General features: G+C 43.3%; 1 protein-coding gene across 2 annotated transcripts in view; it reads right to left on the reverse strand.

Annotated features, from left to right (window-relative positions):
* The window catches only part of ENOX1 (ecto-NOX disulfide-thiol exchanger 1), a 478,008-nt gene that overhangs the window by 20,034 nt on the left and 442,186 nt on the right, over positions 1-15,788 (reverse strand). For both annotated transcript variants that reach the window (XM_087967587.1, XM_087967588.1), the window contains exons 13-14: positions 14,093-14,200; positions 2,365-2,421 (exon numbers count right to left, since the gene is read on the reverse strand). In XM_087967587.1, the coding sequence (XP_087823713.1) occupies positions 2,365-2,421; positions 14,093-14,200 (165 nt within the window). The remainder of the gene's footprint in view (positions 1-2,364; positions 2,422-14,092; positions 14,201-15,788) is intronic.

Consider the following 15,788-nt stretch of genomic DNA (forward strand, 5'->3'; position numbering starts at 1 on the left):
CCCCCATTTGCATTGAATTGTGGCTGCTGTCGCCCTGGGCTTTTCCTTTGTGGGGCTCCCAGTCATTCCCTGGACGAAACTGGCTTTCCTGGACCATTGGATGGGGATTTGGGTCAAACCATGATGACATCACAGGGGTCAAGATGCCATTTTGCAAAGGACATCGATGCTATAAGCTCCTCAAACTGTAAACTATGATTATTTTTCTGTTTCTACACTGGAGACAAATTCCTTGTGCGTCTAATCACACCTATATTCTGTTCTATTGTATTGTATTCTGTTCTGTCTTTCTATTCTGTTCTGTTCTGTTTTTTCTATTCTGTTCTGTTATATCGTTCTGTTCTGCTCTATTCTGTTTTTCTGTTCTGTTCTATTGTTTTGTTCTTTTTTGGGTTGGTTCGGACATATTCTGTTTTTGTATTCTATTCAGTTCTGTTTTGGTCTATTTTGTTTTTCTATTTTGTTCTGTTCATTTTCTGTTCTGTTCTGTCCCTTCCAAGTATGCTATGTTATGCTATGCTATGCTATTATTCTATTATCCTATCCTATCTTATCCTATTCTATTCCTGTTCTGTTTTTATATTCTGTGTTGTTGTGTTCATTTTCTAATCTTTTCTATTGTATTTTATTCTGTTCTGTTCTATTCTACTCCACTCCACTCCACTCCATTCCACTTCAGTTTTAAAATAATTCTTATTTTATTTTTTATTTTTTATTTATTTATTTACTTTGTCAAGCGATGATAAGATAACAGGTATAAGTATAAACATAGTTATGAATACATGAAATGGATACCTATAAGAAAAATAAGAAGAAACAATAGGACAGGGACGGTAGGCACATTGGTGCGCTTATGCATGCCCTCCATATTGTTTTTATTGCTATACAGATAGTCCTCAACTTACAACAGTTCATTTAGTGACCATCCAAAGTCACAGTGGCACTGAAAAAAGTGACATGACCATTTTTCATACTTATAACCATTGAACGTGAACAAAATTCAGAGACTTGGCAACTGACTCCTATTTCTAACAATTGCCATATCTTAGGGGTCATGTGATCCCCTTTTGCAACCTTCTGACCAGCCAAGCCAACCGGGGAAGCCAGATTCACTTAACGACTTCATTGCTAACTGAAGAACTTCAGCGTTTCACTTAACAACTGTGGCACGGAAGGTCGTAAAATGAGTCGAAACCCATTTAAGCAGTGGAAATTTGGGGCTCAATTGTTGTCCTTAAATCGAGGATTGCCTGTATTGTCAGCAGCCCTGGAAAAAAAACCTGGATGGTGGATATAATTTGCTTTATTTAGTCTGAACATACATAAAAAATAAGCCAAACGTAACAGGAAGATTGCGTTCTTCACATGAGATCTAGAATGCTGAACTTCTTGAAATTAAAACCTCAAAACCTATTCTGAACAAGGCTTCCTGAGACCATAATTAATCACATGCTTATTCCATCCAACCCTCTTTTTATTTCAACGGCTGGGAATTATGTTCATTCCCAGCCTGTAAGGAGTCCCAAACAGTCCCTCGAGATAAGCATCCACCTTTCTCTCCTTTGAATTGCTGCCAACAACTAAAGTGCCAAATGAACTGTAAAAAGCCAACCGAAATACAAAGTTCACTCAGAGCTTCAAGGTTTAATCCGAACAGAGCGAACGACTTTGCTTCCTGCAAAGGTTTCTCTACCTTTGTTCCTCCTTTATGTCTTATGGGAGGAGCCAATCACCTCCAAGCCTTACTCCTGAGTCACCCCTTTTGTCTTAACAGTTCTTGCCTTCTGGCAGCTCTGTGCAAGCGCGCACTGGAAACAGGCTCCCTCTGTTCCTCTGCCTCGCTGTTGTCAGATTCTGGAGGCTCCGGAGTCAGCACATAACTCTCAACTGGCCCTGGCCCCATCTCTCTGTCAGACGCAGGACCCTCGTCCGAGCCCTCCCCAGACTCCAGGACTGGCCCATGTTCCTCCCCACTGTCCGATTCTGCTGCTGTCTCTGCAGGCTGCCAGTGGACCACAAAAACCATCGTCTTCTGAAACTTCAGGGCTGAACATTGAACACCTGTACACAAACTGGGCTACGCACATTTCTCAATCCCATGCATATAAATGTTTCAGCAACGAGAAATATTTTTTTAAAAAGACACCTTTGCCATGATAAATGTGGCAAGGCAAGCCAGCCGTTAATTCTTGCAAGGCAAATTAAAAAAAATAAAATAAAATAAAAATCAGTTCATTTATCTTGAAATAAACACTCCGGGTAGCACGCCTTCAATTCCGCAAAAGGTTAATCTCTGTTAGGACCATTAATCCATTAATAAACCAGCTTTTTATTTCAAAAACTCAAATCCAAAGTTGTACCTACGTTTGCCTGAGATTCGTCATGGCCATTAGTCTCCAACTCCTTGGCATTTTTTTTTAACTGCGAAAGAGAGGGGGAGGAAAAAAAAAACCACAATCATGATTAGCAGCATTTCGCACACAGTTATTGTTGATTTATAATGACACAATGAACAAAATATATGGAGCGTAGGACTCTAATGAAGCTGTTTGCCGAAACCAGTTAGAAAGCAACCTAGTTAAGATCTGATAGGTTGGCTTTAAAAATAATAATAATAATAATAATAAAATAAAAGAAAGCCGAGGCTCGTTATTTTATTTTTTAAAAAAAAAATAAGATTAGGAAGCCGACTCAAGGCATAAGAAGGGTGCAAAATCGGTTTTCAAGAGTAATAAACGCTTTCATTTCCCATTTGGCTGCTATTAATTTGGAACTTTGCAAGCAATTGCAAAGTTGCTGGTAGCTAAATAGCAGGCAGCTCATAATTGCTTCTGAGTTATGAGTTTTTGGGCCATTTTTGATGGTTTTTTCTGTTCAGGAACCTATCAGGAAGATAAAGCAGCTCATTTGATGGCTTCAGTTGTTGAAACCCAAATGTCTTCTCCATGTTCAGGGTGGCTGCGGGCTATCCAGAAAAAAAAAAAAAAGACAGAGAAATATTCTTGGGGGGAATTAAATCAAATGCCAGTGATTGCATAAACATGTTTGAAATGCTGAGGAAAGGCTATGTGGTTGTGTTGGAGCAGAAAAGCACTCTCTGTTTTTTTTGGGGGGGATGGAGCCATCCTACTGGAAAGTGTACAGCAAGAGATTAGCTTTGCAAGCATCATCATCTTCATTTTACTTCATCATCCCTTACGGCAGTGATCCCCAACCTTTTTTATGCCGCGGCCAGGTACCGGCATCAGCTGCGCGCCGCCATCTTTTTGATGAAAAAGTGCTTCCGGTGACCTCACGGAAGCACTTTTTCATCAAAAAGATGGCGGCGCTCGTGAGCTTTGCTCGAGGTGAGCACTTTTCCGGGTGAAATGGCTTTCTACCGGAAAAGCTCACCGAAGCACTTTTCATAAAAAGATGGCGGCGCCCAGCAACCAGCGGCCCGGTAGGACTTGTTCCGCGGACCGGTACCGGTCCATGGACCGGTGGTTGGGGACCCCTGCCTTACGGGGTGGAATCGCGGCAACTGAATGGAGCTAGCAGAGTGTTTGGCTGGATGTCCTTCCTGTTGCCAATGTGGAGATACTGTAAATTACAGCAGATACTGTAAATTCTAATCATGCCCAGACAGAGAAATATCTGCCTCTACCTTGGATCGAACTCACAGTCTCCTGATTGTGCGGCGAGAGGCTCCACCTCTAAGCCATTGCAACACTCCAGCAGTTTTGCAAGCATGCCGGTTATAAAAAAGATCATTGAATGACCGTTCAAAGTCACAACGGCGCTGAAAAAGCGGCTTATGACCCTTTTCACACTTACAACCCTTGTGGCATCCCCGTGGTCACATGATCAATCTTCAGAGGCTTGGCAACTGGCATGGACTTACGACGGTTGCAATGGCATCCCCTTTTGCGAGCCTCTGACGAGTAAAGTCAACGGGGAAGCCAAATTCGCTTAACGACCGTGTTACTAGCTTAAACATGGCAGTGAGTCACGTAACGCCCATGGGAGGGAAGGTGAGTGAAATGGGGGCAAAACTCACGTCACCACCGTCTCACTTAGCAACGGAAATCTGGAGCTCAACTGTGATTGTAAATAAAGGACTACCTGTGAATGTGTATCTTCTCATCATTCTACTTCAAGAAAACAATGGGGGAAAATTGACACAGAGGAAGCAGAAGGAAGGAAAGAGAGGAGGAGAAAGCTGTAGCTACTTCCAGTTTACACCAACATTTTTGTATACTTTTCTATTCTTACAGTTCCTTTTTCTATGCCTGTTGCTTCTACTACATTTACTAAGTCCGTGAAGGCAAACCTATGGCATGCATGCCATAGGTGGCGTGCAGAGCCATTTGTGGGGGTATATAAGCCCCAGCCAAATTTACCTGCACTGCACATGCGCGTGCCTCCCAGCTGACTTTCAGCCCATTTGAGGCTGTTTTCGCCCTCCCGGAGACTCGAGGGAAGCCTCTGCAGCCTTTGGAGGCCGAAAAACGGGCCTTCTGGAAATACCGGAAGTGCCAAAATGGGTCCATTTTTCGCCCTCCAAAGGCTGCAGAGGCTTCCCTCGAGCTTCTGGGAGACTGAAAATGGACTCCAAGGGGCCAAAAATCAGCTGGGAGGCGTACGCATGCACAGTGCAGGTAAGGGGTGTGTGTGTTGCGTGTGCTTGTGCAGGGGGGACGCATTGCCTTGTGGGTCCCGGCACAAATGCATGCTATCTCTCACGCTTTCGGCACACCACAACAAAAAGGCTCACCATCAACTGTACTAAATGCTTTCCACACTCCCTTTTCACCTGCAAACCTTTTGCATCCGATCTCGCCAACTTTCTCAATCTTTTTTGTTCTTCTTAATCCAGTGTTTCTCAACCCTGGGAACTTTTAAGATGTGCGGACTTCAACTCCCAGAATTCCCCAGCTTGCCTGTGGAACTCTGGGAGTTGAAGTCCACGTGCCTTAAAATGGCCAAGATGGAGGGGAAAAAACCCTCTTAGAGTAGAGTAGAGTAGAGTAGAGTAGAGTAGAGTAGAGTAGAGTAGAGTAGAGTAGAGTAGAGTAGAGTAGAGTAGAGTAGAGTAGAGGAGAAGAGAAGAGAAGAGAAGAGAAGAGAAGAGAAGAGAAGAGAAGAGAAGAGAAGAGAAGAGAATAGCTTTATTGGCCAAGTGTGATTGGACACACAAGGAATTTGTCTTGGTGTAAATGCTCTCAGTGTACATAAAAGAAAAGATACATTTGGTCAGATCAGAGAAGAGAGTTGCATCCTAGGCTGATCGTTGTTGGATAATTATCTATGCTGTATTGTAGATCTGGAGAGAACTGACTCCAGGCCAGCTAATTTTTCAGCAGGCCATTTCAAGAAATCTGTGGATTCCATTTTCCACTTTGAACCAGTTTTCAGCCAGGTCTAGTAGAGAGGTTTTACTTTGTGGTCGGGCTTAGTTTTGGGGGAGAAAAATAAGGTTAAAAAAATTTCTGCCCCTGCCTCCCAGCATCCATTGGTATTCATCTGGCTAGCGTCCTGTCAGTGTGTGAGAGAGTTGAAGGCTGTTTGGAAACTTAAACAGTATTTGCTGTGTGAGCAAGAAGGAGACAACAAGGAGCCTGGGCGTGGCTTAGCTCAACTGTTCTGTACTAAAGCTGTGAAACTAAAACTGAAACTCCTCTGCTTGTGTTTTGCATTTAGAAGAGATTTCTTTTCAGGTGGAGAGGGGGAGTAGGACTCCTTAGCATCAGAGTGTGTTAATAATAATATAGGAAATACTAATGCTCTGATGGTCATTTCGAGAAATCTTTTCTTAAGTGAGCACCTAGAAGCCAAGAGGAACCTATGTGCCCAATTTCAAATTTGTAGGCTTTACGATCCTGGAGATTTCGTGATGATGTGTGAGTAGTATTTCACTTTTCTATATATAGATTATTATATGTCTTCTAGCTTTCCTTCTCCTGAGTCCAACAGTTCTAAGCTTCCATTTCTTAACAATAGTTCTCAGAGTTGAAATTGCTAGGTGGAAGCATTTATAGATTTTTTTTTTTAATCGCCTTTCCCTGCTTTGTATGAGTGAATTATTTTCCACCTCAAACGATCAGACAGCTGTTCAAAAGAGGCTGCGGTTGTTGAAAGGAGACAGAACAATTATCGCAGCTGGAGAGACGAGAGAGGGAAGTTCAGGGTGCGTATCTCTGGGACCATCCCCTGTCAGCCTATGGAGTCTTTCCTCTTTGGGGCCTTATTAACAACTTTATGGGGACTCATTTTATGTTTTAGGAGTGATATAGAATCGAAAAGAAGGATGCCCAGATATCTGCAGCTGCCTTTGCAGCTGTTTTCTTATTTTGAACCTGTAAACAACTGCAGACAGACCTCAAGTAAGTGTTCAAATGTATAAAGTTATGCTGTGTCACGCAGGAGAGATGGACAGTATAGAAAAGATAGATAGATAAATAGATAGATAGATGATAGGTGATAGATGATATAGATAGGCAGATGATAAATGATAATTAGCAGGGGTAGGATTCAAATTTTTCAACAACCGGTTCTGTGGGCGTGGCTTGGTGGTCATGTGACTGGGTGGACATGGCTTAGTGTTCATGTTATTGGCTGGGTGTGGCCAACTCAATGTCACTCACATCGAGGCACGCATCTCCTCGCCTGGCCTCTCATGACTGTGGGGATGCTGCAACAGTCGTAAGTGTGAAAAATGGTCATAAGTCACCTTTTTCAGTGCCATTGTAACTTTAAATGTTCACTCCACACAAGCAAAGGACCAGCAAAGGAGGGGAAAAAAAACTTCAGAGAAGTTCCTGAGACAGGAAGTCTAGTCCTGCCAAGAATGTAATAAGGATTAACAGAGAGGCAGTTTCTGTAAGCAATACCAGAATGTTTCCTTCCTGCCTTCCTTACAGGATTAGGCCAGTAATTTCTTCTAACAACCGGTTCTCCCAACTGCTTAGGATGTTAACAACCAGTTCTAGTGAATAGGTGTGAACTGATAGAATCCCACCCCTGATAATTATATGATAGATGATAGATAGATAAATAGACAAATGATTGATAGATAGATAGATAGATGATAGAGATGATAGATGATATAGATAGGCAGATGATAAATGATAGATGATAGATAGAAAGATAGATAGACAGACAGATGATTGATTAGATGATTGAGATAGATATAGATCGATTGATAGAGATAGATAGATAGATAGATAGATAGATAGATAGATAGATAGATAGATAGATAGATAGATAGATAGGTGTTATAGATAGGCAGATGGTAAATGATAGATGATAGATGATATAGATAGGCATATGATAAATGATAGATAGATGATAGAGATAGATGATATAAATTGATGATAGGCAATTGGTAGATAGATGATAGATAGATAAAATAGATAAGTAGATAGATTAGATAGATAGATTAGATAGATAGATAGATGATAGATGATATAGATATGCAGATGATAAATGATAAACAGATGATAGAGAAAGATAGATAGACAGATGATTGATAGATGATTGAGATAGATAGATGATATAGATAGGCAGATGGTGAATGATAGATAGATGATAGATGATAGAGATGATATAGATAGGCAGATGATGAATGATGAATAGATGATAGAAAGATAGACAGACAGATAGCTGATTGATAGATGATTGAGATAGATAGATAGATAGATAGATAGATAGATAGATAGATAGATAGATAGATAGACGATAGATAGATGATAGATGATATAGATAGGCATATGATAGGTAGATAGATGATAGATGATAGAGAGAGATGATATAGATTGTTGATAGATAGGCAATTGGTAGATAGATGATAGATAGATAAGATAGATAAGTAGATGATAGATTAGATAGATAGATTAGAATAGAATAGATAGATAGATAAATGACATAGACATAGACGGACTGACTGACTGACTGACAGACACACAGACACAAACTGTTGTCTGGAGCAGATTTATTCGAAAGGAAATTAGAATTTTGCAGGATTGAGGACTTCCAGAAAAATTCCTGGTTCTGGGAAGGCAGCTAAATTTACCTACGCTTAGTGAAATGTAAATCTCCTAGTTTTGCAGTGGCATTTCTCCCTCCCACAGAAAAATGACTGGGGTATTTTCATTAACTAAACCCACCTATTCTTCCAGGGGAGACAAATCCTTATTGCGTGTGGTGGTCGAATGTGCCGAGCAGAGCCACTATGAACACACTTTTAAATACTATCCCGCAAAAGATATTTTATTCCAGTGAAAAGAGGAGAAAGCAAATATTTGCAGGGCCTTGCAAAGAAAGATTTTTTTTTTTTAATATCAGCCAGAAAATGAGGCTGTAACACCATACTGTGTAACTTTGTTCAGCAGAGAACAAAAAAATAAAATAAAAACTAGGAAAGGGTCACAAGCTTATTTCTCATTTTATCCCCACGTTGATGGCTTTACCTCTCCCACCCACAAATTGGAATCCGCTTTGAGCCGAGCAGGGAGAGAAAGAAAAATCAGTTATTCGGTGTATGAAATGATAAATAAGAATGCTAGATTCCCAGCAGCTCACAGCTACAAAAAATACAGTGTAGATTCATTAATGTGTTTCTCCGAACAATCAGAATTCCATCCATCTATTTCTCTCTCTGCCCCCACCCCCTCTCTTTCCCTGTGTGTGTGTGTGGGGGGTTTTGTGTGTGTGTATGTGTGTGCGTACATGGTGTGGGGGTAGAGATGTTTGCCTTTGCAGGAAAAAAGGAAGACGAGAAAGATACAGTATAATGAGATGTTGAAATGAATAGCATCATGTTGCTTCTATGACTAATAAACTCACACCTTATTACCTTAGATCAGGGGTGGGCAAACTACGGCCCCGGGCCACATCCGGCCCGTTGGTCTGTCCAATGCGGCCCGCCCCTGAAAAAAATCGCTGCCATTGGTCTGTCCAATCCGGCCCGCCCCTGAAAAAATATCGCTGGGCGTGGCGTATTGCCCTGTGCCGCGTGGCCCCCAAAGCTGCAAAACAGTGCGGAGCGATCTAGGGGTAGGAAAGAAAAGAAATTTGCAAAGGCCTCGGCTGGGAGTTCGAAATCACCTTCGAGTGCAACCTCTCCGAAGGTGAGTTCCGCCGATCCCCTTTTTTCCGGGGCTTCAGGCTTAAACTTTGCAAAGGCAAAGCTTGCAGGCTGGAGCGTCTTCCCGCCGAGGAGCGGGAAGGGTTCCAACCGGTGGGCGGGCGGGCTGCTTGGAGCCACCTAAAGCTAGGCCGCTGCTGGTGGAGCCTTGCCCTGCCTTGGTGCCCGTTTCCCAGCTTGGCGGTCCTGCTCGGGTGGCACTTTAAAAGCCTGCTCCCAGCACCCGAGCAACTTCCCAGCAACTTTCTGCTTCGTTTTAACTCGCGGGCACTCGCGCCTGGCCCTGAGCGCGGCGGAGGAAGCCCGGCGGGCGGGCGGGCAGGCGGGCTGCTTGGAGGAGCGACCTGGTGGCGCTCCGGGCTTCCCCTCCGCCGTGCGGCTCGGGGTGAGCGCGAGCGCCACGAGGTTAAAGCGAAGCCGAAGTTGCTGGGAAGTTGCTCGGATTTCGGGCTTCCAGGCTTAAACTTTGCTTGGGCGGCACTTTAAAAGCCTGCTCCCAGCACCCGAGCAACTTCCCAGCAACTTTCCGCTTCGTTTTAACTCGTGGCGCTCGCGCCTGGCCCTGAGCCACACGGCGGAGGGAAGCCCGGCGGGCGGGTGGGCTGCTTAAACTTTGCTCGGGCGGCACTTTAAAAGCCTGCTCCCAGCACCCAAGCAACTTCCCAGCAACTTCGGCTTCCTTTTAACTGCGGGCGCTCGCGCCTGGCCCCGAGCCGCGCGGCAGAGGGAAGCCCGGTGGGCGGGCAGGCTGCTTGGAGGAGCGACCTGGCGGTGCTCCGGCAGCAGCAACAGGCAGTTTTGCCCGGGCTCCGCTCAGGTGTCCGGCTGGGGCTTTCAGGAGTTGCTACCCCGGCGCAGCTCCGTGCGGCTCCAGTCCGCGTTGCCTTGGGAAGGAAAAGGCAAAACCAGGAGCCGCTGAGCCTGAGCCTCCGGTGCCGCTACTCCCGTTGCAAAGCACCGCCGCAGCTCTTCCTTTTTGCCTTTCCCTTCCCGAGGCGCGGGACTGGAGCGCGCGGCGGTAGCAACTCCTGATTCAGGGGGCCTCCGAGGGGAGGAAGGAGGAGAAGAGGGGGGAAGGGTGGGGGCGATTCCCAAAAAATCTTGTGCTGACCCGGCCCGTCTGTCAAATTTTAAAAGTCAATGCGGCCCCCGAGCCAAAAAGTTTGCCCACCCCTGCCTTAGATGCTACTTCTCTGTCCCTTCCATTTCTTCCTAATTGCTTTCTCTAACAAGTACACAAACGTCTGAAAATGGCTATTCTATAGAGGCAGAGGGAGCTCCATTGTGAGATCAAACGTTCAATTAAACAACCTTAAATAGCCTAATTTTATGAAAGATTTATTATTTGGCACAGAATGGAAAAGACCCACAGAAACACAAAAAGAGCAAACCAAGGATGAAAAAAAAAAAAGATATGGAAGAATAAAAGAAAAAAGTGAAGGACAGGAAAAAGACCTCAGAAAAATAGCTGCAGGAGCCCTTACAACTATAATGACTGCTATTTTCACCTCTGAATAGCATGGTTCCCTTTCTTCCCCTAAACAACCCTTAATCGGTAAATCCTAAAATCACCAATTCCCTTTGTCCGTTTTCAGCAAAAAATTTTTTTTTTAAAAAAAAAAATAAAAGTCCTTGAAGGGAGTCCAGTCTTTTATAAAAGCAATTGTAGTTCCCTCCTTAAGCAAACAAACCAATTATGCTATTTCTGCAAACTCAGCCAGTCTTCCCCATTCTCTGCCCCACTGTGGGTATTTCTGCAGTCTTACATTTTTGTGGCTATAATAATCTCACTGCAGTTACCATATATGCAAAACTACTTATCCATCAGTAAATATTCTTGAATTAAACATTCGAGAGACATAGCTGTCTCTATCTGTCTGTCTACCCCTTTATTTTATTTGATTTGTCAATTGCTTACAAGATAATAGGTATAAGTAAAAACATAGTTATGAATACATGGACACATATAAGAAAAATAAAAGAAACAATAGGACAGGGACGGTAGGCACGTTGGTGCGCTTATGCACGCCCCTACAGACCTCTTAGGAAAAGGGCGAGGTCAATAGTAGACAGTCTAAAGTTTTTGGGGTTTGGGGAAAAAACCACAGAATCAGGTGGAGTATTCCAGACATTGACTGTTGCTGAAGTCGTATTTCCTGCAACCACGTTTGGTGCGATTAACCTTGAGTTTGTATCTATTATGTGCTCTTGTATTGTTATGATTAAAGCTGAATTATTCATTGAGAGGTAGGACATTGCAATGTATGATTTTATGTATGATATTTAGATCGGACCGAAGGTGGCGTAGTTCTAGGTTTTCTAGGTCTAGAATTTCGAGTCTGGTGGCATAAGGTATTCTGCAACGAGTAGAGGAGTGGAGAACTCTTCTTTGTCTATCTATCTATCTATCTATCTATCTATCTATCTATCTATCTATCTATCTATCTTTTATCACCTGCCTATCTATATCATCTATTTATCTATCTATCTATCTATCTATCTATCTATCTATCTATCTATCTATCTATCTATCTATCTATCTATCTATCTATCTATCTATCTATCTATCTATCTATCTATCTATCTATCTATCTATCTATCTATCTATCTGTCTATCTGTCTGTCTGTCTGTCTGTCTGTCTGTCTGTCTATCTATCTATCTATCTATCTATCTATCTATCTATCTATCTATCTAGGTACCTACCTATCTATCTAGGTACCTACCTATCTATCTATGTACCTACCTACCTACCTACCTACCTACCTACCTACCTATCATCTATCTATCCAATTTATCAAACTGTCATCTCAAAAGCATGTGAATCTGGGCAGCATACAACAAAACTGACCAATAAATCTTTTAAAACATTAACAACTATTAAAAATATTTTTTAAAAAAATATATAAAAACATATTTCCGAGAATCTGAAATAAAACAGATAAAAAACAGATTTCTGCCCTTGTTAGCACTCTACTGTTTCATAAAGGCAAGTTACCGAGGCCAATCCTTTTCTTAATTTCAGCAGCTACTTAATCTCTCAATAATCAGGAATGGATTAACTTCAATTAGACAATAGAATTACCAAATTTTATCAGCTTCAGCTGAAACAGAGCTGGCTACAATAACTCTCGGTTCCTGTCTACACAGTTGCTGCCTCGGCTCCCAATGGCCAGTTTCTGGAAAGTTCAACCATCTTGAAGCCATCGAGTTCCCTCAAAAGGAGGATGAGTAGCTGCTCTTGCTTGGGGTCTTCGTGTTCTCCTTGAAGACTGGAGTTAGGTGGGACACAGTGAGAAGATGGGCTCAGAGCTATATGGCCGTGGACAAGGAGTGCTTACGCAAGAGCTGCATCCATCCACTTCAGAGATTTGCAGTACAAGGAGCAACTGCCACTGTGGCTCTTTAATCCTGTCTCGAGTCTCGACCCTCTGGGACATTATTCCCACATCCAGAATCTGACGGCCCTACCATAATCATATAACCCCAAAGAGGGAAAACACGGTGTTTCTGACAAATGGTGGAAAATAGCTTCAGTGGTTCCTCTCTAATTGGCAGACAGCTATTTATTTTATTTTAGAGTTATAATGAACTTCTGGTCTGGAGGAAGATGGCAGTTTGATTTGTGAACTAGATTTTATATCTATATCTATATCTATATCTATATCTATATCTATATCTATATATCTATATCATCTATATCATCTATATGTATATGTATATCTATCTATCTCTCTCTCTCTCTCTCTCTATCTCTATCTATCTATCTATCTATCTATCTATCTATCTATCTATCTATCTATCTATCTATCTATCTATCTATCTATCTATCTATCTATCTATCTATCTATCTATCTATCTATCTATCTATCTATCTATCTATCTATTCAGCTTTGTTCAGGTATTTTCTACGTCTTTATAGTTGTGCTATTTAAAGTTCTATCTAGCAACATTTCGGCAGAATCTCACCTGCCATCATCAGGCTTCTATGTTGTGTTCATCTGGGAAATGTCGTGGAAAATGTCTGTCAAAGTCTGAATACCATGTCTGTCTGTCTGTCAAAACTTAAGAAAACACACACACACACACACACACACACACACACACGTCATTATAGTTGTGCGTGCATAAGCGCACCAACATTTGCCTAGAATCTCACCTGTCCTATTGTTTCTCTTATTCTTTTATTTTTCTTATATGTACCCATTTCATGTATTCACAACTATGTATACACTTATACTTATTATCTTGTAAACAATTGGCAAATCAAATAAATAAATAAAAAATAAATAAATATATACATACAGTATATAAAATATAGAAAATAGGCTATAGATGTTCTGGAAATTGAGAGGAGAGGAGAAGAAGAGAGGGAAGTGGAGGGGAGGGGAGAGGAGAGGAGAAGGAAAGAGAGGGAAGGAGAGGGAAGTGGAGGGGAGGGGGGAGGGGAGGAGAGGAGAAGGAAAGAGAGAAGGAGAGGAAATCAGAGAAGAGAAGGAGAGAGGGAAGCGGAGAGGAGAGGAGAAGGAAAGAGAGGGAAGGAAACGGAAGCAGAGAAGAGAAAAGGAGAAAGGAAAATGAAGGGGAGGACAGGAGAAAGAGATGGAAGAAGAGGGAAGCAGAGAAGGGGAGGAGAGAGAGGAGGGGAGGAGAGGGGAAGGAAAGAGAGGGAAGGAGAGAGAAGCGGAGAGGAGAAGGGAGAGAGGGAAGTGAAGTGGAGGGCAGTGGAGGAGTGGAGAGGAGTTCCTATCTAATGAACACATCGTTTATGTATCACTTAACCAAAACGTCACTACCGCCTGTTTGATTGAAGTTATCTCTCCTCATCCTAGACCAATATCAACTTACCCGGAGTAACACCTTGCTGAAGCTTCCCTATTCGGTGTGCACTTGGGTTCAAACTTGGCTGCTTGAATCGCTGTAGAGACTTATCCGAACAGAAAGGACCAACCTTGCACGCCACTCACCTGTTCCTGCAGGATCTTCAGCATGGCCTGAGTGTGAGAATGCTCTTCCTTTGCTTGTTCGAGTTCCAACTTCTTGTTATTTAATTCTTCTTGGATTTTCAGCAGTTGCTACCAAAAGACAACAACAAGGGACGTTGATCATTAGGGAGGCTTAGTCTATTTAGCCAATGAGCTTAACACAAGAGTTCTCCAATGTTTCCGGCTTTGCAGACTGGTGGGGGGGAGGGGGGGGAGGGAGGGGTTGGTTCCATGTGAGTGGCCGGCAAGCAGGCACACTGGTGTGCACCTCCGTTTGCACAAGCGGCATGCACCCACGTCTACTGCTCGCTTAAATGGAGCACACACATGCACACTCACCCGCTGCTTGGAAAAGTGAGGATGCGCCTGTGAGGGCCAGCTGTTTCTGAGGCCCGGTTGCAAATCCCTAACAGCCCACTAGTGGGCCAAGGTCCACAGATTGGGACCAGGGGAGGCGGGATTCTACCGGTTCGGATCGGTTCGGGCAAACCGGATGTTAAATTTGCATCTGGTTCACCGAACTGGTATTGGAACCGACTGTCTGGCCCTCCCAGGAGCCTCCATGCAGCCCATTTTTGATACAGGTAAATGTAGGCTCTGCGCGGAGGCTCTGAGAGGGGGGAAACTGGCCCTACTGGAAGTATTGGAAGTCATAAAATGGGCCTGTTTCCAGCTTCCGGAGAGCCTCCAGAACACGGGAGAGGCCATTTCCACCCTCCCAGAGGCCTGAGGGAAGCCTCCGGACCCTGGGGAAGCCAAAAAATGGGCCTCCCAGATGTTCTCCCCCTAGTTGGGACCCCTGGCGTAACATGAAAAGGTAAATGTTTCCCCTGTCTAGTCATGTCCGACCAATTTCTTGGCTGAGGGAGCCAGTGATGTACTAAGGCAGTATCTGTGGCCAGCATGGCTATACGCCAGAAGCACATGGAATGCTCTTCCCATCAAAGTGGTACCTATTTATCTACTCGCATTTGCACGCTTTCGAACTGCTAGGTGGGCAGGAGCTGGAGCAAGGAACGGGAGCTCACCCTGTCATGCAGTTCTAGGGTCTCAAACCTAGGCTGTCATCTCTCCAGCTGACAAGCTCAGCATCTTTAACAGCTGAACCATCATGCCCCCCCTTTACAACATGCAAGGACATACAACAGAGATAAACGTTTTGCCTAAATTAAAAACACAATAAAAATATAAATTCTAAAAAGATCTATGTTCAAATATCAGTGACTAGGCCATCTAACCATTGAAGCGCAACATCGCTTACTGGAAAAAAAGTCAGATACTGGACCCCTCTATAGGTAGTCCTCAACTTATGACCGAGCCTGGAATTTATGTTGCTCGATGAGAAATTTGTTATCTGAGTTTTGTCCCATTTTATGACTTTTCTTGCCACGTTTGCTAAGTGAATCCCAAGCGGTTGTTAAGTTAGGAACATGGTTGTTAAGTGAATCTGGCTTCCCCATGGATTTTGCTTGTCAGGGTCAGGGTTCCAGCAGTGACCCCCCCATTTAAATCATGAGTCTCAAACCAAACTTCCAAAACTTCAAAAAGATTTATTGGGAGTTAACATGCCAGCACTGCCTGGGCGTAGCCGACTCTGAGACACATTGTCACCCTTGACCCTGGTTTTCCCTCCACCCCTCTGGGTGTATCGTAATCCATATCCTCCAATGGGACACCT

The sequence above is a fragment of the Notechis scutatus genome, chromosome 5 (genome assembly GCF_049901735.1).
Source record: "Notechis scutatus isolate UNSWTSFEM ecotype Mainland chromosome 5, rNotScu1.2, whole genome shotgun sequence".
NCBI classification, from domain to species: domain Eukaryota; kingdom Metazoa; phylum Chordata; class Lepidosauria; order Squamata; family Elapidae; genus Notechis; species Notechis scutatus.